This window comes from Phascolarctos cinereus, unplaced genomic scaffold (assembly GCF_003287225.1).
Source record: "Phascolarctos cinereus isolate Bilbo 61053 unplaced genomic scaffold, phaCin_HiC Scaffold_4;HRSCAF=312, whole genome shotgun sequence".
NCBI lineage: Eukaryota > Metazoa > Chordata > Mammalia > Diprotodontia > Phascolarctidae > Phascolarctos > Phascolarctos cinereus.
The window spans coordinates 224,913,986-224,936,335 of NW_027555847.1; the positions used below are offsets into that span (position 1 = coordinate 224,913,986).

Genomic DNA, 22,350 nt, shown 5'->3' on the forward strand with positions numbered 1-22,350 from the left:
ATCACCTAGAATGACCAATCTGAACAACAAAGGATCTCTATTTCCCTCAATAATAACGAGATTAAGACTGTGGCCTTTCTCATTTAGTAGATACAGCTCAGATAACTCCTAGTTAGCCAACAGTCAATTCCAAACACAATTCAGACTACCCAAGCGGCTGTCAAAATGTCAAAGAGAAGTTATCCCACATGTTAACAGTTAAACCTCCTTCTGTAAAGCTGTTTTAATTTTAAAAGTGACTAGTGCTATACCAGTCTTCTGCCTCTGTTACCACATTATCCAAAGACTTTCATGCTGGTGCTCTCTAACTGAAAGAAGCTGAATAGCAAGCACACCTAGCCCTGCTCCCATCAGATTTTACCAACTGTGCTTATGGGCAGGAATCAGGGGAGTTACAGGCAGTGCTTGTGCTAGTGGCAAGATGCCAACAAAAAACCACTGAGATAACTCTAAGGGAATTCTATCTACAGAACTATCATTTAAAGATGATTAGCCTTGTTCCCAGACCTAAGTTCTCAGTACATAACACCACTGGACAACACCACCTTCATAAGGGCACCAGATGAGAGATTCAAAAGTGATCTAGGACAGTAAAAAAGGTTGGGGGAGAATACGCCTAGAACCTAAGCATGTTGAGCAAAAATAATGCTGATTCATTAACATTCTGGACCTGCTTCCCTCAAATTAGAGTCGTAGCAAGATACATCTGGTACTCTTTTGCTTATACTCCAAGAGTTTTATCTGCTTACCTAATATGCTTGGGAGACATGAAAAATAAATTAGAAACTGTAGATAAGCAGAAAAGATTTTGTGCCTAGTGTTCCACTTCTAATAAATTTCAATGCTCATAGATACTGGGGAAAGCTTCTAGCTTTCCTAGCTCAATTTGTGGGTAGAGAGTGAGGAGGAGCAGAAACATTACTGTTGCTTGACACGTTAGGTGCTAGAAATGAACTCTAAACTGTCTCTGACCAAGCGCCAGGCAATTAGCCCAAGCACTGCTGGTCACTTCAAAATCCCAACCTCCCTCAATCCCTGTTTTGACTGACCCAGACTGTTCTCTGTATCAGTTTGGCCAGTTTAAGCAACAGCTGCCCAAATTCGCCTGGCTCAAAGTTGGTGGCGGAGTGTTGGATGCAGAGGCAGAGTAGGAAAGCAGGAGTCAGCTTATGGTCATCACCCCCTGGCTCAATCAACGTCATGATCCTCTTCACTAGCACATCCTCTACTGCTGGCTCAAACTCCAGATGAAGCCTTCGTCGAGGGGTCTTCTGACTAGGCAGAGCTCCACGCCTCTTGGATGAGGAAGGTGCTCTGCCCCCGAGCACTGTTCCACACATTCTACAGGTGGCAGGGTCTGACGTTCGGGGGACAGTTTTGAGCCGTGCCAGGGTCTGGGCAGGGAGGGCTTGGGCTCTCGCAGGATCTTTATAAAGCAGCAGGTAGTAAAGCCCCAGTGAGAGCAGGTCTCCATGGTGGAGCACCACAGTCTTTCCCACCTCTGAGAAGTTGATAGATATACTAGCTCCAGGTATTGGCTCAAGGATAAGCTTCTCTTCTGCTTGGGAATGTCTTGAATGGCTGGAGAGGTGGAGCCGACGTATGGTACAGTGGAGGGGCAGAATGTCTGGGGCTGAAAGGCTGATGCTAGGCTTGCTAGAGGGGGTCCTCTGGCCCACTGTGTGCTGTTCACGGTTCAGCACATAAACTAAGCTATCCTGAAATGAAAACATAAAACTTCAGGACAAGCCAAGAGCTCAATCAACTTGATCAGGAAAAAAACACAAGAAAAAAGGCACTCTGGTCACTTGAGCCTTCAATGCAAAAAGAGCTCTCCCGAGGGCCCTGAGCCTACCTGAAGCTGAAGAGCCATGGGATCTCGTTTGCATTTTGCCCTCCACCTGCCCCACATTTAGCACCCACCCTTAGATTAGACAACTTTCTCTTCTTCTTCCCCAGAGATTAATGTCCCAGAGGACAATAAGTAACAGACTTGAGACTCAGAGACTGCTCCATTCTAACACCTTTGAATCTGCAGTGGTAGGATGACAAGTGACCTAGAAAGAGAGAGACTGACTTATTGACCACATGCCCATAACTGCTAAACTGTCCCCAAGTGATTCCACAGCATTGTCTCCCTCTAATGTACCAGTACAATATCTTTCTCTCCTTCCAATTAAGTAATCTGATATTTCCCTTAACACTTGAGTTATCTGAAACTTTCTATTTTAGTTTTAATGAGTCATAATTCTTTTTTTTTTTTTGGCTAGGCAATGGGGTTAAGTGACTTGCCCAGGGTCACACAGCTAGTAAGTGTTATGTGTCTGAGGCCAAATTTGAACTCAGGTCCTCCTGAATCCAGGGCCAGTGCTCTATCCACTACGCCACCTAGCTGCCCCAATGAGCTATAATTCTTAAACAGAGTAGGAAAATAAATTAAAGCTGAGTAAATAAGAAATGATGAAAGGGAGAATGAAGAGCCATCTGTAGAGAGCGTGGCAAGTATGGACTAGAGGAGTAAGGCATTAATTTCTGGCTAAAGTGTATTCAGTGGTGCCATTAACAGTCTTTGCTTCCAAAGTCATCCCTCAAGAAATGTGTTTTCATTCCATAGGCTTAGGAATGCCTACATACAATCCCAAGGAAGAAGCTCTCTCCAGCTCTACCAGTGACACTATGACCTGGAATGAAGCCAGCCAGCCTGCTGCTATTCCCCTCTTAGAAATGAAAACCATACAATCCTTTGTGTCCACCTTGAAACCAACTGTAAAGCTCTCTAAGAAAGGATCATGGGAGCAGCTAGGTGGTACAGTGGATAAAGCACCAGCCCTGGATTCAGGAGGACCTGAGTTCAAATCTGGCCTCAGACACATAACACTTACTTGCTGTGTGACCCTGGGCAAGTCACTTAACCCCCATTGCCCAACCAAAAAAAAAAAAAGAAAGAATCATGAATTCAGCAGAAAACTTAAGAATTAGGAGGGATCATTATTGAGTCCAATCCTATACTGGGGGTTCAAGTGACTAAAACAGGCATACATGAAATTTTGACAGCACATTTTCCTTAGGCATTCTGGTTGGTAGAGTGGAAGACTTCTTTGAATAGCATTCTTCCCATTGTGAAAAGGTCAAGCCATCCCAGGGGCTGGGGCTGACTTGACAGGACTCTAGCCTATAGTTTAAAAAATAGAGGAGGATTCTCCATTCTCCACTTGGGGAATAAAGATCAATTGCTATTCTTGGAGAGTGGAGACTTGGGTTTGAATCTTGGCTCTCATACTTACTACCTGGGTGACCTGGGCAGGTTATTTTATTTTTCTGAATCTCAGTGTTCTCTGCAAAATGGGGACAAGAATGCTTACACCATCTACCTCAGAGGGGTTATGTAAAGAGCTTTGTAAACCTTAAAGTGCTATAAAAACATGAGTTATTATTACTGCTTCCCAGGGCCAGTTCTCTTCATCGTATAAGGGTAGCAACAACTATCTACTACCTGAAAAGAACTGTCAAACTTCCTAATCATCTTTCAATATAACAAACTTAATTCTTCAAAGCATCTTAATGCCAACCTACACACACTGATGAGCATCCCCAACACCAGCCCCTTCAATTCCTAGCCAGGGTTGTAAATCACAAATTATCCTTACAAGGAAGATCATTTGACTAAAGACTAAAAGAGGCCACTTAAAGAGGGGGCAAATTTTATTCATCACAAGTCTAGGAACTGCTTATCTAGTCAGTTTAATAAAAGAAGTGAAGTACGTACATGCTGCTGACTATAGCCCTGCAGAAGGAGAAGATGTGGCGATTGGTAAAGTGAGTATCGCATATTGCTACTGCTATTTGTCTCCAACAGAGTGTCCTGAAGCGCCGTGCCTGGGTCCTCTGGGCTTCGGCTGGGGTCTAACAAAGTGGAATAATGCCCCTTCGGCTTCTCTTCTTGTGTACTAGGATGGCTCAAGCTGGTTTCACTAACTGTGCGCCGAAGGGTGGGTGGGGTGGCATGTCGTTTACATCCTGCAGGCAGTATTGTAGCACCCTTTGCACGATTCTTCTGGAGTTTCCTTGCCTGAGCATTGATCCCTAAAATGAAAAGCAAGTTGTTTTCAAAGAATTACTTCTTTCAGAATTAAACAGCTGGGGTTCTAGCCCAGGATTTAATTTCTCACTGTATCTTTTCAGTTCTCATTCTAACCAAATAAGCTTCTCTTTAACTGGAGACAAGCCTTCTCAAATGAGTCTCTGCCTTTAAAATATCAGCGTTCTTGTATCACCATCATTCTTCTGATACTAGGAGATCTTTTAAATATAGAAAACCATATAAATATCCCCATTGTCCATTTCCACCATAATGCCCTGGGATTTTTTTTCTTTAAGACAGAGCTCAACAAGTCCTGGTAATAAAGAAAATAAAAAACACTTATTAGGTATTTATTATATACCAGTCACTCTGCTAAACAATACAGACAAAGAGACAGTCCCTACCTTTGAAGAGTTTACGTTCTAATGGAGAAGACAGCACACAAAAAAGAACTGTGAGGCATTAATGCCTGCTTATTGACTGTTGCCTGCCACACACACTTAGTCACTCTTTCAAAAATGCCACTTCAGGGGCAGCAAGGTGGCAAAATGCATACAGCACCGGCCCTGGATTCTGGAGGACCAGACACATAACACTTAAGAGCTGTGTGACCCTGGGCAAGTCACTTAACCCCACTGCCTAGCCTCCCCCAAAAAAGAGAAAGAAAAGAAAAGAAAAAAGAAAAAAAATGCCACTTCAAGAGCACCATTCAATGCTGGCAATAATAGAGACTTGGCTTCTTTGGTTTTTCAGCTACCACTGTACCTTATTCAACTCAGAAAATAGATTTGAACTTTGCAACTCGATTTAAACTTACTTGCCAATTTTATCTCAGAGGGGAATTTACTTGAAACAATGGGGAATTCACTTAAGACAATGGATACTGAAAGATTTACTTGTCATTAAATTAAATTCTCACAGTAATAAGTTCACCAGACTGGATGCAAAAGCACAATCAAAAGGTGGAAAGACACTGTTGGCTTCTGTGGCTTTTATGCAGAGGTCCACAGAACTTCTTGGCCAAATATGCTCAGCTGCCTCTTTGAGTCTTCAAAGAAGACTGTTTAAGGTCTTTCTTTTGATGCCTAGCGACCCTAATTTGGGTCTGGATCAGAGCTTAATGAGCACCGGCTTACAAGAGCATGTTGGCTTTCTTCTTGCCTCCCTTTCTTTTTATTTCCTAAAAAATTCAAATGGTTTCTAAATTTGATGGCTGAATTCTAGATCCAAAGTATATTTGATGAAACCTGCCTTTAAGATCTATGTGAAGGCTTCTCCTTGAAACTACCACCAGGGTGCAGTAACAGCACCAACACAACTGGCCAGTTTATTTCCTAGGGTCACATCACCTATACTTAGCACCCATAAAATCCCCCGTAAATAACTCTTATCCTTCCCTCAGAAGCCATCATCATAGGGAAGTAAAATCCATTCATCACATTTATCCTATCATCATAACATCACCTCTCATCTGCATAGTGCTTCATGGTCTTCAAAGTATTTTTACTTAATTTTACTTCACTTGATTTTCACAAAATTCACAAAATAAGACTGGTATTATCCTCAATTTAACAGATAAGGGAACAAAGATTCAGAGAGATTCACCTATTTGTCCAACTCTACTCTGCAAAATTGCAAAGCTAGGAAATAAAATCCAGATCTTCTGGCTCCTTGCCCAGTGGACCTTATTGCCTTTTGTCACCAAAAACCAGGGATTGAAGATGAGGGGAGGGCAGGGGTACAGAAAATAAGGCAAATTCCCTAAGATTATATTTTAAGACTGACTCTCTTCTTCTAATGTATAAAAGTAACACTGAGTACAAAATTATTAAAAATATTGCATTAAGAACTTATAAATACAGTCACAGATCTTTCAAGTCAAAGTAATTGGAAAATCTGAGAAATCACAGTATATGTAAATTAGCTCCAAATTTAAACGCTCCCCAAGTTCATTATTAAGCATTTTCTTTTCAACCCTCAGCTTCATTTCTCCTTCAGAATGCCCTTTAGGCTTATTTTGGCCTTATATGACAACCTATCAAAATCTGCAGTATCAGTTGCCTAGCACCATACTAAATGAAAATAAATAAAAAAGAAATGTCAGGGCACAAAGCTTAAGGACAAGAGATTCATTCCTTACCATGCAGGGCTCGTGGATGGCTCTCTTTCCTGTATCTCTTTTCCTGTATTGTACTGAAGGATGACCAGTTCTGCCAATGAGCAGAGTAAGAATGCCAACTGCCTGAACCTGCAGACTGCAGTATGAGGAATCTCAAAGAGTCTGCCTGCTGCAGAGCAGACCTTAATTAACTTCTGGATATCAATTTGGAAGAGCAGTCAGAAGAGTGAGACTGAGAGACAGCATACAGCTCTCAGCCCAATTACCACAGTTTATCATCCTTCTGCCCACCTGGTTTAGGTCCTGTACCCCAAATAATGGCAGATGCAGCTCCCTTCTGGGACTAATACCATTTTGCAAACTAAATATTATCTGTGAGGCACAAATCTGAAAGGAAAGTAAAACAGCAAAGGTAAAAATGGCATTTTTAATCTTTCAATCTTTTCTGAATCAAGAAAAAAAGGTTCTTGAGTACTCTAGTCATAGAAAAAAATAAAAATAAATAAGATTTCTAGGAAGGAGGAAAAGCTGAAAATTACCTTTCAGAAGGCACGAAGCTATAAAAGCAGCAGGGAAGTTTAAGGAAAAAATAGCCTTTTTCCTCTTCAATTTCCAAATTTCATTTTATGTGGCATGAAGCCCAGTGAATGCATGCAGAATAGGGTATCTGTAAGTACAGGTTTCTCCTATGGGATCATATCTCCAAAATCTGAAGACTCGGAGCATACTGCACTATATTTCTCTATGCCAGAGACAATGACTCTCTGCAGAGCCTGTGTTTTCAGGTTTGCTGACTGCTTAAAGGGACCCTGTCAAGTTGAGGCCTAGAAATACATTAAAGTTTAATACTGTTAACTGCTGGATGAAATTTATTCATAGTAGTGAAATATTTTGACTGCTAGTGCTTTGAACTGAACACTTAAAAATAAAAATATTTGTAATGCAATGCTGGTAGAAACATGGAACAATCAGGATTTTCCTTTGAGAGGATATAAATGGAAAGTTACTGAATGAGGGCTGACAGATTTCTGCCTTGGGAATCTTGAAGGTTGCTTCATCAATAATGAAGTATAATCAATCCATAGAGATGAAATAGAACCAGTAAGCACAGGTCTACTCTGATCTTAGTTGAGAGACTGCTCACAGTTAAATGACAAGTAGAAACTACAGCCTTCTCTTAATTAACACAGGCTTTAAAAATAAAAGCAGTTCCAACTCTTCTACATATATATGTTACAATTTCATGTGATCCCCTGATTCTTAATATATCATCAAGATGTGCCATCCATCCTTAAAGGAGAAAAAAGGACAGTTTTGATTCCACTCTTTTTGATACAAACTCCAACTTTTTGTTCAGGGATAGGTACTACTGGGAAGAATCACCTAGAAAGATAACACACAACAATTGTCCTCAGAATCTTTAATAGTAGCTAACAGACCTTTTTTGCTGATTATAAAATGTTCAGGTTTTAAAACCCTGGGTGCTCTGGAAACCCTTTTAGTTTCACTGAGGCAACAGAAGAGGGATAAGAGGTTCCTGACTTAAGATGCATGATTTGTTGTTTTGGGCTGTCTACACTAAACATCTGTTATGGGGTCAAGATCCAGGCAAGTTCAGTAGCACTGACATTTTCAATCAGCAAGGGAACTAATGACAAAATACATCTTAAGATCTCTTAACAGATAGGCACTAGTGAATTCTTCCAAAATTTATTCTGACAAATATTTTTAGAAAAGTGAGAAGTACAGTACAACACAAAGAAGTGTTACAGAACCTGGGTTCAAATGTCATTCCTGCTATTTAACTCCTATGTGACCTTAACCAAGTTACTTTACCTCTCTGGGCCTCAGTTCTCCATCTATAAAATGAAAGGGGTTGGGCTAGGTAACTCTGAGGTCTCTTCAAACTCCATATCTATAATCCTAAAATTGAAATTAGAAACACGATTTAAGAAGCAACTACTATTGGAGCAACTAGGTGGCACAGTGGATAGAGCACCGGCCCTGGATTCAGGAGGACCTGAGTTCAAATCCGGCCTCAGATCAAATACTTGACACTTACTAGCTGTGTGACCCTGGGCAAGTCACTTAACCCCACTGCCTAGCCAAAAACAAAAACAAAAAAAAGAAGCAACTACTATTTGCAGGGAGCACTAGGCTCTGTCCTAAAGAATCAAGATTAAACCAAGCACTGGCAATATTGTTCATCCAGTATTTAAGATAAAGCAAAGTAAAAGAGTGTATTAGTTTTATCAGATTTGAATCAGAATATATTATTAACACCAGAGCCTAACATGTAGGACTTATAATAGTTATTTATGTCATGTCTCTCTCCTAGATTGTAAGCTCCCTAAAGGCAGAATAAGCCCTTAGCATACAAGAGACACTGTTTTCGTAGGGGTTTTAAAATGCCATCTGTAGCTATGTTGTTAATGGTGCACACTGTTCAAATTTAAGAAAAATCCAATACACTCTTTTTCTGTTACTTCACTTCATCGTAAATACTGTATAAACAATACAGGGTGTCTGATTTTGGAAAAGGTGCTTGGCCCTTTAGAGATCACACTCCAGGCTAAACATTTAGTCTTTAGTCTCGTCTTTAGCTCTTCTTTACATATTAGGAATCAGTTTTAATGCAGTACAACTCATTTGATAGGTTACCATTGGTACTCTCTCAACTCTTGATTACTTGTAATAATCAGGAAGAGGAAACCAGGGAAAACTGAAATTCACAAATAATCCAAAAGACCTGTTTTAGTTCTTAGATTCAGGCTTCCACAAAACTTTTGCCAGTATTAAACAATAATAAATAAAACTCACGTTAAGAGCTAGCCTCAAAGTCAAGACGACTTGTTCAAACCTTCCCTCTGAAACACATTGGCTATGTGCCTCTGCGCAAGTCATTTAATCTCTCAGTGACCTAGGTAGCTCTCTAAGACTAGAAAGTGCACTGGTACAAGGAATTTCTTCATCAGGATTTCTCTATTCCAATGGAATCATATGTCCAATAAAAACAAAAAGTGCATTTATATGAGGCTCATCTCTTCTCCCTGATATCAATCTTTGGAAGGACAAGTTACCCGGGTTAACAAGTGAAATAGTCTTTCAGGAAAGAGAAAGAGGGGATTAGATAATCTTCAAACTGGATAAACTAGGCCCAAATAATCAAGAGTCAACTATGCAGGAATATCATTTTTCCAGAGAGGATGACAGGTATCTTCCCTGCTTTGTCAAACATTTAGCAATGCATAAAAAATATAGACTTAGGAGCAAAATAAATAATTCTTCTCCCAACATCCCTAAGGTTACCACTACAAATGAAGTAAACCAGAATACATGGTGGCATCTCAAACAAAGCACAACACCTAATGGCTCCACCAACTGGTTGTTCAATGTGACTATGCTCTACCATTCTCTATTCTAGAAATCTGTGGGGCACTTTACTGTCTGTCACCAAGACAAAAAAAACCCTCCAAAACCATGCTTTCAAATTTAGGAGTAACTATGTCAGAGCCTGAATATACACTGACTTTATACTAGTGACAAGAAAGAAAAGGACACTGGGATTCATTTTCTCTTGAACTATTTCTGGCTAGCTTTCTTCACCTGTCCAAGAGACAAGCTAGAAGGGTTCACTCTGCAGGAAGAAAATAAATATTCCCTTTTCTATCTATATCAGTCTTATAAAATGGGGCCACAGGGGAGAGGAAAAGAGGCTGGACGGTAAAAATATTTTCGCTAAAAATTGCTCTCCCCCTATCATTCAATGAAATTAGTGTTTCCTTATCTGGTAGAGAGGAAAAGCTTCTGTATTTATTTTTTATGGCAAAATAAGCTTTGAAAAGCAGCTTTTAACTGTAGATAGAGCTCCTGTCACAAGGTCTGTACTAGCTACTGAGCCACACTGGAAAGATAAACACAGCTTTTTTCCTGAACATAACAAAGTCCCTCTATAACCTTAGCCTTCAGCTTTTACCCTCCTGCTCCTGTTTTTCTTCTTTCCTCCCAATGCTGTAGCTAGCTTTGAAAAAGTGTTTTAAAGTATTCAAAATTTTGAAAGATTTCTATTAACTCCATCAGAAGTAGGAAGTGATCTAAAAATTGAAGGGTTATGGACAGCTATCTGCAGCAAAGCAAAAACTCCTATTGGGAGAAAGAATCAATGAAGTTCAGTATGTCTTGTAAAAAATAAATATGGTAGAAATACAGGATGCCAGTGCACTAAATGAAGCTTCTTTTAAATGACTTAACATATCTCAGATTAACTACCTTTTCTTTATTTTTGCATGAATCTGTAAACATTGAATCAACTGATAACTTGAAACCATATTTATTTAAGATTTAAGGTAACAGCTTACATTTAATAAACCTGTAACGTTTGTAAAGCAATCCACACGTTTATCTCATATAAACCCTACAACAGCCCCATAGCATAAGGACCTGAAGGAATTATTTAAGCTTATGAAGACCCTTGTAGGACATAAAAATAACACCCATAAAACACAATCAGGCATTATCCTGAAGGCCAAAATGAGTATTCCTGGAAGTTAAAATTTCTATGAAACTTTTTCAATTCTCTTTAACAGCCCTCTGGCATGAGTATTTTCGATTTAAATCACTGGAAGCCTATATGAATAATATGAGAAGTGAAAGAGCATTTTAAAATTAAGGTAGCATCTATCTACTCGTAGGAGGGTATCTGGGCTGCTGATCTCTCTTGGAGAACACTCTGTCAAAGTTTGGCAAGTTTACCTCTTTCCCTTCAAAATGTCTCTCTTTAAAAGAAAAGAACCCCTCCACCACCCCGTTTTAGCACTGAAAAAGGCTTTGGTTCCCTACACATGGAGCTGAAAAAGATAACAAAAGAGCATCTGATCCAGGATCTACCTTGTCAACAACTGAAGCCCAAACCAGTAAGGTTCCTTTAGTTGGCTTCTCGGTGCTTGTACCAGTTTTGCAAATGAAGTCTACATAGTAGACATGAAGTTTCACTTATTAACTAGATGAGTGCTGTAGAAGAATTTTTAGCTGGGAGAGAGGCAGATGACTAAATACCAAAGTTTGCTAATTAAGGATTAAAATAGATTCGGACACTAATAGTTATTTAGTAGTCATATTATGATGCCAACACGTTAGGCAATGGACCTCTCTATTTCTGGAAAAAATAGCCCTTTGCATTGATCCAATAACCAACCTCATGGGTCATCAATCTAAAACTAAGTTGTTTACATTAAGCAGAATATCAGGCAACCATCTAGCCCCAACACTGCAGAATCACCCATGTTCCTTACATGAGGCAAAAACTAGGAATCTCCCTGTTTATCTAATCTCACTTTGTCTAAGATCAGACCTTTTTTTTGGATTAATCTGAAACAACATACATTCAGGGAACTGATCATACACAGAATCAAAGAAAGAATACTTAACACTAATACTACATTATTGTTTGAGAGGGAAAAAAGAAAGATGACATTTTGCCAAATTCCTTTTGCAAGACAAATGCAATCCTGACACCTAAACCAGGAAGAGAAAAATCAGAGAAAACTATAGACCAATATCCCTAATATTTATGTAAAAATACTGACTATTAGCAAAGAGGCTATGACAACATACTGAACAGATTATCCATTCTGATCAAGTTGGATTTACACCAGGAATATAGGGATGTTTCAACATTAAGAAAATTATAAATAGATTAGATCACATTAATAACAAAGAAAAGTTATGATTATGTCAAGAAATGCAAAAAAAAGCTTCTTAATAAAATGCAATTTTATATTAAAAACACTAGAAAGTACAGGAATGATAGAAATGATAATTAAAAGATAAACAATTTTTATTATGTAAAACTAAAAAGCATCAGCAAAATAAATGCAGCTAGAATCACAACAGAAATAATTTGGAAAAAAAAATTTCAAAGCAAATTTCTCTGATCAATGTGTAACAGCCAAGATAAAAAAAGAACTGATACAAATATGTAAGCATAAGAATTATACTCCAATAGTTAAGTGGTCAAAGAATATGAATGGGTGGTTTTCAAATAAAGAAATGTGAGCGATCAACAACCATATTAAAAGTGCTCCAATGTGAATGATGAAAACTAAAAATTAATTAATGAATCTTTAAAAAAAAAAAAAAGAAAAAGAAAAAGAAATTTTTTTTAAAAGTGCTCCAAGTCACTAGTAAGAGCAATACAAATCAAAATACCTTTGAGGTTCTCATCTTACATTCTTCAAATTAGCAAAGGTAACAAAAAAGGGAAATACTAATTGTTAAAGGGGTTATGGGAGTACAGACACACTAGTGAATTAATGGTGAGGTTGTGAAATGGTTCAACCATTCTGGAAAGGAAAAGAATTTGGAACTATATTCAAAAAATTACTAAACTTAACCCACAATACTATTACTATTCATGTATCCTAAGGAGGTCATGGACAGAGAAAGAGGGCATATATGTATAAGAATATTGATAGCAGCACTTTTCAGTATAGTAAAGAACTGAAAATAAAGCGGGTCCCTATCACCTGGGAAATGGCTGAACTGTTCATGATATGAATTTGATGGAATTTTATTGCACCATAAGAAATGACACAGAAGGGACAGCCAGGTGGCACAGTGGATAGAGCACAGGCCCTGAAGTCAGGAGGACCTGAGTTCAAATCTGGCCTCAGACCACACACCTGACACTAGCTGTGTGTCCCTGGGCAAGTCACTTAACCCCAATGAAAGAAAGAAAGAAAGAAAGAAAGAAAGAAAGAAAGAAAGAAAGAAAGAAAGAAAGAGAGAGAAAGAAAAAGAAAGAAAGAAATGACATAGAGGAATATGATAAAACTTGTATAAACTAATTCAGAGTGAAATGAGCAGAACCAGAACATTTTACACAATGACTACAACAATCTGAGAGGAAACAACTATAAAATACTTTAGAATTTAACTAAAGCAAATACCAACAATGACTTCAAAGGCCTGATAATAAAAAATATCTTCCACCTCTGAATAGAAAGGTGACAAACCCAAGATACAGAATAAGACATGCATTTTTAGACTTGGCCAATAGTTGTGCTTGATTATACATTTAATCAAGAAGGGATTTTACTTGGAGGGACCAAAGAAGTAAATTGATGGGCAGTGACAGATAAGAAGAAAAGAGTATCAGCAAAGTATTTTAAAAGCTTCACAAAACTGACCTAGTATGGTACTAAGAGGTACAAAGACAAGGTACTAATTTTACAAAGATGCTTTTCCTCCCACAACTGGACAGTAACCCTTTTGTGTACTCAAGTATCTCCGTGCCAGCACACAGTAACAACACATCACAATGTATAAGCAGCTACCTTGAAAACAACTGGGCAATCCTGTAATGAATAGACTGACACTTCTCTCTATTTGGCAACCGCACAAAGCTTGCTTGTGTTTGCCCCTAGCACATTTCCATTTAGTTGTCTGGCTGCTACACACCATGCCCAAGCATCCACCCACATTAATTCCCAACCCCGTTCTTATGGCTCAATTTCCTCTCCATCCTGGACAACTTCATTACAGTCATGGATGATTATTTCCTAACACCTGTATGCTCCACCCAGTGGAATACTGAGGATTAATATGTCTGCTTTTATAGCATTTTTGGCCTCTATCTACAACAGGTAAATAATAAGGTCCAATATATCCAACTCTCCCTAAAAAGGCAAATTTCTATTAATTCCCCTGTTCCTCCTGTAGAGGAAGGAAAAAAGCAGTGAAAAGTCTTATTTCCAGGATAAACATTTTTTTACCTGGAGATTTTCATACTAATTAATGACTCTGAGAGTGAATAACTCTCTTCCCTTTTTCCCCCTCCCCCAGGCAATTAATAAATTAATTAGGATAACAGTAACTCTTAAGCTATTTGTTAGGAGGTCACAGATGGAAATAGAGCCTTGTTGGACTATGGCAAAGGAAAATCTGTGTGATAAAACTAGGTGTGCTGGGAAGAGAATTTTCTAAGGCTGAAACCAGAAGTCGTACCTAAGCATGTAAAGACTGCCTTAACTGTTCCTAAGATAAGGAATAGTACAGTCTACCCTAAGGGTAGACCTTGCCTACCTTTAGAAGGAGCTTGTCAATGGGCTGCTTTTCACTATGTAGTTTAGCTTTAGTCTGGGGAGTTGGAAATAAAGGGTAAGTGAGTAACTATGCTAAAGTCCATGGGCAAGAGCTGGTATGAACACTCAGGTAAAAAAGAAGTATTTATGTAGTACAAATAAAAAACTTTGTAAAATACCTAATACATGAACAATGCAGGAGGTAAAAATTTATTAACAAGCATTTATAAAATGCCCATTACCTTCCAAGCATTATGCTAAGAGGTGGGAATATGAAGTAAAAAAAGAAATGGTCCCTGCTGTCAAGGAACTTACATTTGGGTATTGGGAGGAAGGATGGGGGTAGCTGAAAACATGCACAGATTTAAGTAAATACAAAATAAAATACAAGGTAGTTCAGGGAGAGATGGTATTAGTAATTGGTGGTAGTGGTGGTGATGATAGCGATAGGATCAGGAAAGACGTCATGTAAAATACAATGCTTAAACTGAATCTTGAAAGAAGTAAGGAATTCTGTGAATAAAGAGAGCACTCCAGGCATGGGGAATGGCCACTAAAAAGACACAGAGACTGGAGATGCACCCACCACATGTGAGCAACAGCAAGACAGAGAGTTTGGCTAGACTTTAGAACTCAGAAACAAAGTAATATAAAATATGGCAGGATAGGTAGGTTGGGGATAGGATGTGAAGGGTTTTAAAAACTAAATGCAGGAAAATTTAATTGGGGTGGAGCCAAGATGGCAGAGTGAAAGCAGTGACCTGCTTGAGCTCTTCTCCAAACCCCTCCAAATACTCATAAAAAATGGCTCTAAACAAATTCTGAAGCAGCAGAACCCCAAAAAGACAGAGTGAAACAAATTTACAGCCCAAGACCACCTGGATGATTGATCAGAAAGGTATATCACACAGGGCTGGGAGCGCAGTGCAGCGTGGCACGGGCCGCAGCAAACCTGGAGCAGGCCTCAGAGAACTGAATCACAGGCAGCTGTGGAGGTTTCCAGACTCCTCAATCCAAGGATGCCAAAGACAACTTAGAAGGTCAGTAGGAAAAGTCTGTTTCTGTCAGTGCTGAGAGAGGAAGGTGGGGTCTCAGCTCCATTCCCCAAGAGCATGGCCCTGGGGGGGCGGGGCAGCTGCTTCCCGAGCTTCTTGCCCACAGACTAAGGGGGAATCCAGTGGCTAATCAGAGAGGGATTGCAAGGATCTCTTTGCCAGTGCTGAGGCAGGAATCTCTTGTTTTTCCCGTGTTTGGATCTCGGTCACAGTTCTGGGTGGCAGTCCTGGGGGGAGGAGGAGCGCTGGCCTGGTAGAGCTTGTAGTGGCTGTGGAGAGGAACCCCTCCTCACAGTTACAGGACAGAAAGGAATACCTGTGGTCACAGGCCAGGAAAGGAGTAAACAACTCACCCCTTATCATACCACCTTGGAAGAACTGAAAATTTACAGGTCCCTACAAGTATCTCTGCAAACAGCTATACAAACCCCTGAAACTTGGGACAGTACATTCTCTGCATTGGAAGCAGACTCTTACCTTAACAAAGAGTTTAAAACTCAAGTAATTGGACGGGATCATGAGCAAGCAGCGCAAAAAGAGTCAGACTATATTATCTTACTTTGGTGAAAAAGAAGATCAAAATATACAGTCAGAAGAAGACAACAAAGTCAAAGTTCCTACATCCAAAGCCTCCAAGAAAAATATGAATCAGTCCCAGACCTTGGAAGAGCTCAAAAGGGATTTTGAGAAGCAAGTAAGGGAAGTAGAGGAAAAACTGGGAAAAGAAATGAGAGTGATGCAAGAAAATCATGAAAAACAAGTCAACAGCTTGCTAAAGGAGACCCAAAAAAATACTGAAGAAAATAACATCTTAAAAAACAGCCTAACCCAAATGGCAAAAGAAGTCCAAAGAGCCAATGAGGAGAAAAATGCCCTAAAAAGAAAAATTGGCCAAATGGAAAAGGAAGTGCAAAAGGTTACTGAAAATACTTCCTTAAAAATTAGAATAGAGCAATTGGAAGACAGTGACTTTATGAGAAATCAAGATACTGTAAAACACATCCAAAAGAATGAAAAATTAGAAAACAATGTGAAATATCTCATTGGAAAAACAACTGACCTGGAAAATAGATCCAGGAGAGAGAATTTTAAAATTACTGGACTATCTGAAAGCCATGATCAAAAAAAGAGCCTAGACGTCATCTTTCAAGAAATTATCAAGGAAAACTGCCCTGATATTTTAGAACCAGAGGACAAAACAGAAATTGAAAGAATCCACAGATCTCCTCCTGAAAGAGATCCCCAGAGGAAAACTCCTAGGAATATTGTAGCCAAATTCTAGAGTTCCCTGGTCAAGGAGAAAATATTACAAGCTGCCAGAAAGAAACAATTCAAGTACTGTGGAAACACAATCAGGATAACACAAGATTTAGCAGCTTCTACATTAAAGGACCAAAGGGCATTTACAACCAAGAATCACCTACCCAGCACAACTAAGTATAACCCTTCAGGGGAAAAAATTGTCATTCAGTGAAATAGAGGACTTTCAAGCATTCCTAACGAAAAGACCAGAGCTGAATAGAAAATTTGACTTTCAAATACAGGACTCAAGTGGAACATGAAGAGGTAAACAGGAAAGAGAAATCATAAGAGACTTATTAAGATTGAACTGTTTACATTCCTGCATGGAAAGATGATATTTATAACTCATGAGACCTTTGTCAGTATTAGGGTAGTTGGAGGAAAAAAAATATATGTATGTATATACAGATAGATAGATAGACGGCACAGGGTGACTGAAGATTAAGGGGACTTATCTGGAGAATAAAATTAAGGGATGAGGGAGGATTATTCGGAGAAGAAGAAAGGGAGAGGTAGAATGGGGTAAATTATCTCACAAAAAAAAACAGAAAAGAAAAGCTCTTACAGTGGAGGGAAACGGGGAAGGTGAGGGAATGAGTGAATCTTATTCTCATAGGATTTGGCTTAAGGAGGGAATAATATACACATTCAATTGGGTATGGAAATCTGTCTTACCCTACAGGAAAATAGGGGGAGAAGGGGACAAGAGAGCAAGGGGATGATAGAGAGGAGGGCAGACTGGGAAAGGGTGTCATCAGAAGTAAATACTTCTGAGGAGGGACAGAGCCAAAAGAAAGAATAGAATAAATGGGAGGGCAGCACAGGATTAAGGGAAATAGAGTTAGTTTTTCACAATATGTCTACTATGGAAGTGTTTTGCACATGTACAATCTATATTGAGTTGCTTGCCTTTTCAACGAGGGTGGGTGGGGAGGGAGGACGAAAGAAAATCCAAAACCTAAAGTTTTAAAAACATATGTTTAAAAAAATGTTTTCACATGCTACTGGGAAGTAAGAAATACAGGAAATGGAGTACAGAAGTCTATCCTGCCCTACAGGAAAATAGAAGGGGAAAGGGATAAGAGAAAGGGGGGGGAGATAAAAGAGAGGACAGACTAGGGGAAGGGATATTCAGAATTCATTCCATCTTGGGGTGGGGGAGGGGTGAGATGGGATGAAAATTTGGAACTCAAAAACTTGTAGAAGTGAATGTTGAAAACTAAAAATAAATAAATTTATAATTTAAAAAAAAACCTAAATGCAGGCATTTATAGCTAATCCTAGAAGCAACAGGAAGCTTCTGGAGTTTATTAGGGGAGTTGCATGGTCAGACGCAGCTTAAGGAAAATCACTTTACCAGCTACATAGAAGACTGACAGGAGAGGTGAGAGACTTGAGCCAGGGAGATTAATGAGGAGGCCACTGCTATTGTCAAGGCAAGAGGTGATGAGGCCTAAAGTAATGACTGTGTAAGTAGGGAGAAGGAATTGGATGAAATTTTATGAAGGAAGAAATGATAGTTTTTAGCATCTAATTAGATATGTGGAGTGAGGAAGTAAGTCTAATCCCAAAGTTATGGACCTGGGAAACTAGAGGAATGTGTTGCTTTCAACAGAAATGGAAAATTTGGTAGAGGGCTGGATTTTGGAGGAAAGATAAAAGAATTGTTTTAGACATAGTGAGTTTGAGATGCCTATGGGGCATCCATTTAAAAATACTGAACAGGCAGTTGGTGAAGCCCAGGACAGAAGCTTAGAAGAAAGGATGAAGATAAATATTATAGATTTGAGATTTATTATCAAAGAGATGATAATTGATTCCATGTGTGCTGATGAAACCATCTACTGGTATGGTATGGAGCAGCAGTTCTTAACCTGGGGCCCATGGATTCCCAAGAGGTCTGTAAACAGATTTCAGGGAGTCCATAAACTTGGATGGGGAAGAAATTAACGTCTTTATTTTCACTAACCTCTAAATGAAATTTAGCATTTCCTTCAATCATTATTATTATTAATTTTTTTTTTCTGAAAAAGGCTCCAAAGTCTTCATCAGACTGCCAAAGGGGACCATGACATAAAAAAAGTTTAAGAACTCCTGGTATAGAAAGTGAAGAAAAGATGGCCAGAACATATCCTTGGTGAATAACCATGGTTAGTGGGCTTGACCTGGAGGAAGATCCAGCAAAGGAGACTGAGGAGTGGTAAGACAGGTGGGAGAAGAACCCAGAGAGAATAGTGCAGTAGATAGAGTGTTGGGCCTGGAGTCAGGAAGACTTGAATGCAAATCTAGCCTCAGATACTTACCAGCTGTGTGACCCTGGGCAAGTCACTTAAACTGTTTTGCCTCAGTTTTCTCAAGTGTAAAATGGAGATAATAATGACATCTACCTTGCAGGACTGTAGTGAGAATAAAATGAGATATTTTTTACCAAAAAGGTGCTTAGCATAATGTCTGGCACACAGTAGGCACTACATAAATGTTCATTTCCTTCCCCCCCATCCCCTAGACAGAACACTATTATCCATGATAGAGAAAGTAATCATCAGCAAAAAGGTCAAGAATAAAGAGAGAGAGAGAGAGAAAAAAAAACACTGGATCTGGCTATGAGGAGATTACTGGTAACTTTGGAAAGGGCTGTTGAGGAGAGATGGAGAGGAAACTGAAGCAGGTGACAGCTTTTTCTAGGAATTTAGATTAAAAAGGGAGGAGAAACCCAAATTGGAGGGGGCAGTAGAGTCTAATGAGGAAGGGTTTTTAAAAGGATAGGGGAGATAAGCATATACATAGGTAACAGGAAAGGAATCATTAAAGGGAGACTAAAAGTATTGGGATGGTCAGAACCTACATCTCACCATCACATTCCTCTGATAGTAGGTGCTTAAATAAATACAGGGTTGCTGATCATAACATCATATCATTCCATCTCTCTCTATGCCTTATCACTCCTAAACATATTCTTTGTTCTCATCTTTACCTCCAATCCCTCCACCCCTTAGTATGGTCTCAAGCCATTATCCCTACTCTCATTTTATTTTCCTCCGTTCCCAATCTCAACCATGTGATTAACCAGTTCAATTCTACAATCCTCCACTTTGCTTCCTTGTCCTATTGCCACTCATGCCTTGCCAAACTCCAATCCCGAATCACTCCCATCATCTGCCATTTTGGCTTCTACTCGTGTGCTGCTGAATAGAGCCAGAAGAAATACGACCAAACTGACTGAGTCCACTAAATATTCGTTCTCTCATTTTTACTGGGCCCTCACTATAGCAAAGCAATCCTTTTATTCCTCCCTAAATGATTCTCTATCCCACTCTCCAGAAAGGTTGCTCCAAACTTCTCCCCTCTCCCTTAACACCCCACACTTTAGGAACTTGCCTCATACTTTACTGAGAAAATGGAGACTGTTTGCTATGAGGTCCTTCTTCTCTCCTCTTTGTCTAAAAACTCCTTGAAATCATCCCCTACACTCTTTCCTCCTCTAGCCTAGTTTATAATTAGGCAGTCCTGCTTCTTGCCAAGGCTAGCCCCTCTATATATGCCTCAGATCCCATCTCTTCCTCTATCTCCATAATACTGCCCCCTCAATCATCTCTTTTCTCTCTTAAATCTCTTCCTATCATCAATCTTCTTCCTAATCATCCATCTCTTCCTAATAGTTCTTTCTCTCTGCCACGAAAAATACCAGTCATTCCCCTCCTTTAAAATCTTTCACTAGGCCCTACAACCCCCTACAATGTCACCCTATATCACTCCTCTCTCTTAGTCACACTCCTAGAAAAACTTACATGGACTCATTACCTCTACTTCTCTCACTCACCTCTCAACACTCACCCATAGCACTCCATCTCCAACCATCCCCTTTTCTAGAATTTTCTTTTCCTCGCTCTCAAAGAATCATTCCCCTTGGAGAGTTGACACAAGCACTTACTACCTTCTACATGAAGCCTTTTCTGATCCCCCAATTGCTAGTGCCCTTCCTCCCTAAAATACCTTTTATATATTTTGTATTTATTCTGCACATATTTATACAGATACGTGTGATCCCCTCCAATAAAATGTAAGATACTTGAGAGCAAGTACTGTTGAAGACAAGTATTATTTAATTTCATTTTTGCCTTTGTATCACCAATATCTGGCACAGTGGGTCCTTAATCAATGTCTGTTGTTTAAATGAGTAGGATTTGAGAAGGGCTGAAGAACTGGGAGATTAAGATGTTTGAAAGAGTGTCAACACGTATAATGAAGTCCTTTAATATAAGGGCAGGAGTTGAAGAAAGGAAGACAACTCATTATAAAAAGTGAATTACTTGGGCCTGGAAGATACAGCCACACTGATGTGGATTTACAGATAAATTCAGCATCCTCCTCCAAACTGCAGTCTCGCTGGGGCTTCAAGATATACTACCAGTAGTCATTTAAGCTTAATTAATTCAAACTCTTCATGAAAAGGGGAAGAATTTTCTTACATGAGTTTGTTTTTTTTTTAAATAGGGTAGGCAACTGTAGATTTCCTTTCCTTAAGATTTTCAAACACAGAGTTAACTCAGCATGGATGATTATGGCATGTTCCTGTGTAGACCTGAGGGATCAGGCTAGCTTGGTTACATACTAGGCATTCATTGAGTGCTATGTCTGCTATAAGCATTGCAGGGACTAGGAGCTCACAGAAGAAATAAAAAACACAATGTCTCTCTATTAAAAAAAGTGTCCACCTTTAATGTGTTTACAAGCCCCTTTCAATACTACGATATAGTTTAGAAATATTATTCCTCTACAAATGTAAGAAACCTCTCGTTGATTCTCAAATAGGGATTCATGCGATTTAGTTGTTATTGGTAGTATGGAGCTGCAAAGATTAGGGTTAGGATAACACTACAGAGGGCCTCAAATACCAGATTAAGAAAAGAAATAACTGACACTATAACACTATGGCTACTTACATTTACATATCACTCAAAAGTCTGCAAAGCACTTTCCTTACAAAAACCATGTAATAGTATTATCCCCATTTCACAGATGAGGAAACTGAAGCTCTAAAAGGTTCAGTGATGTGCTCATAGTAACATAGGTAGTAGGCATGTGAAGAGGGATTCAAATCCAGGTCTCTTTATGCCAAGACCAGCCCCCTTTCCATTATGCCACACTTAAGCCTCTATTTCAGTTTTGCTCTTCATCATCTCCTTAGGGTAATACATCTAACACGTATTGAGACATTTTAGGCACTTTCTTGGCATAATTCCAAATTGCTCTCTAGAACAGCTGGACCAATTTGCTGTTTCACAGTATACTAGTGTGCCTATCTTTCTGCAGCCCCTCTAACAGTGATCATTTCCATCTTTTGTCACCTTTGGCAATATACCATGTATACGAGGAAACTGGACTTGTTTTCATTTATATTCGTCTTACTATTAGTGACCTTAAGCAACCTTTCAAAGCATTAATTGGCCCACATTTATTTAGTACAGACTATATGTCAAGCACTGCACTAAGAGCTGGGGTTACCAAGAAGACGGGGTACATTCCAGGTGTGGGGGACAGCCAATGCCAAGGCACCAAGATGGCCGATAGTGTCATATGTGCAGAAAAGCAAAAAGGCAGTATGTAGGGAGACAAGTAATGTATAAAAAGACTGGAAAGTTAGAAAGGAGTCATGTTATGAAGAAATGTAAATGCCAAAGAAAAGACTTTCTATTTGATCTCAGAGGTAAT

At 39.2% G+C, this 22,350-nt stretch overlaps 1 protein-coding gene across 3 annotated transcripts in view; it reads right to left on the reverse strand.

The window, feature by feature from the left end:
- RADIL (Rap associating with DIL domain) overlaps positions 1-22,350 on the reverse strand; it is a 115,001-nt gene that overhangs the window by 63,286 nt on the left and 29,365 nt on the right. For 2 of the 3 annotated variants that reach the window (XM_021008421.2, XM_078152932.1), the window contains exons 3-4: positions 3,767-4,083; positions 1,050-1,718 (exon numbers count right to left, since the gene is read on the reverse strand). In XM_021008421.2, coding sequence (XP_020864080.1) covers positions 1,050-1,718; positions 3,767-4,083 — 986 coding nt within the window. The remainder of the gene's footprint in view (positions 1-1,049; positions 1,719-3,766; positions 4,084-22,350) is intronic. The other variant, XM_078152933.1, reaches the window with a different exon arrangement.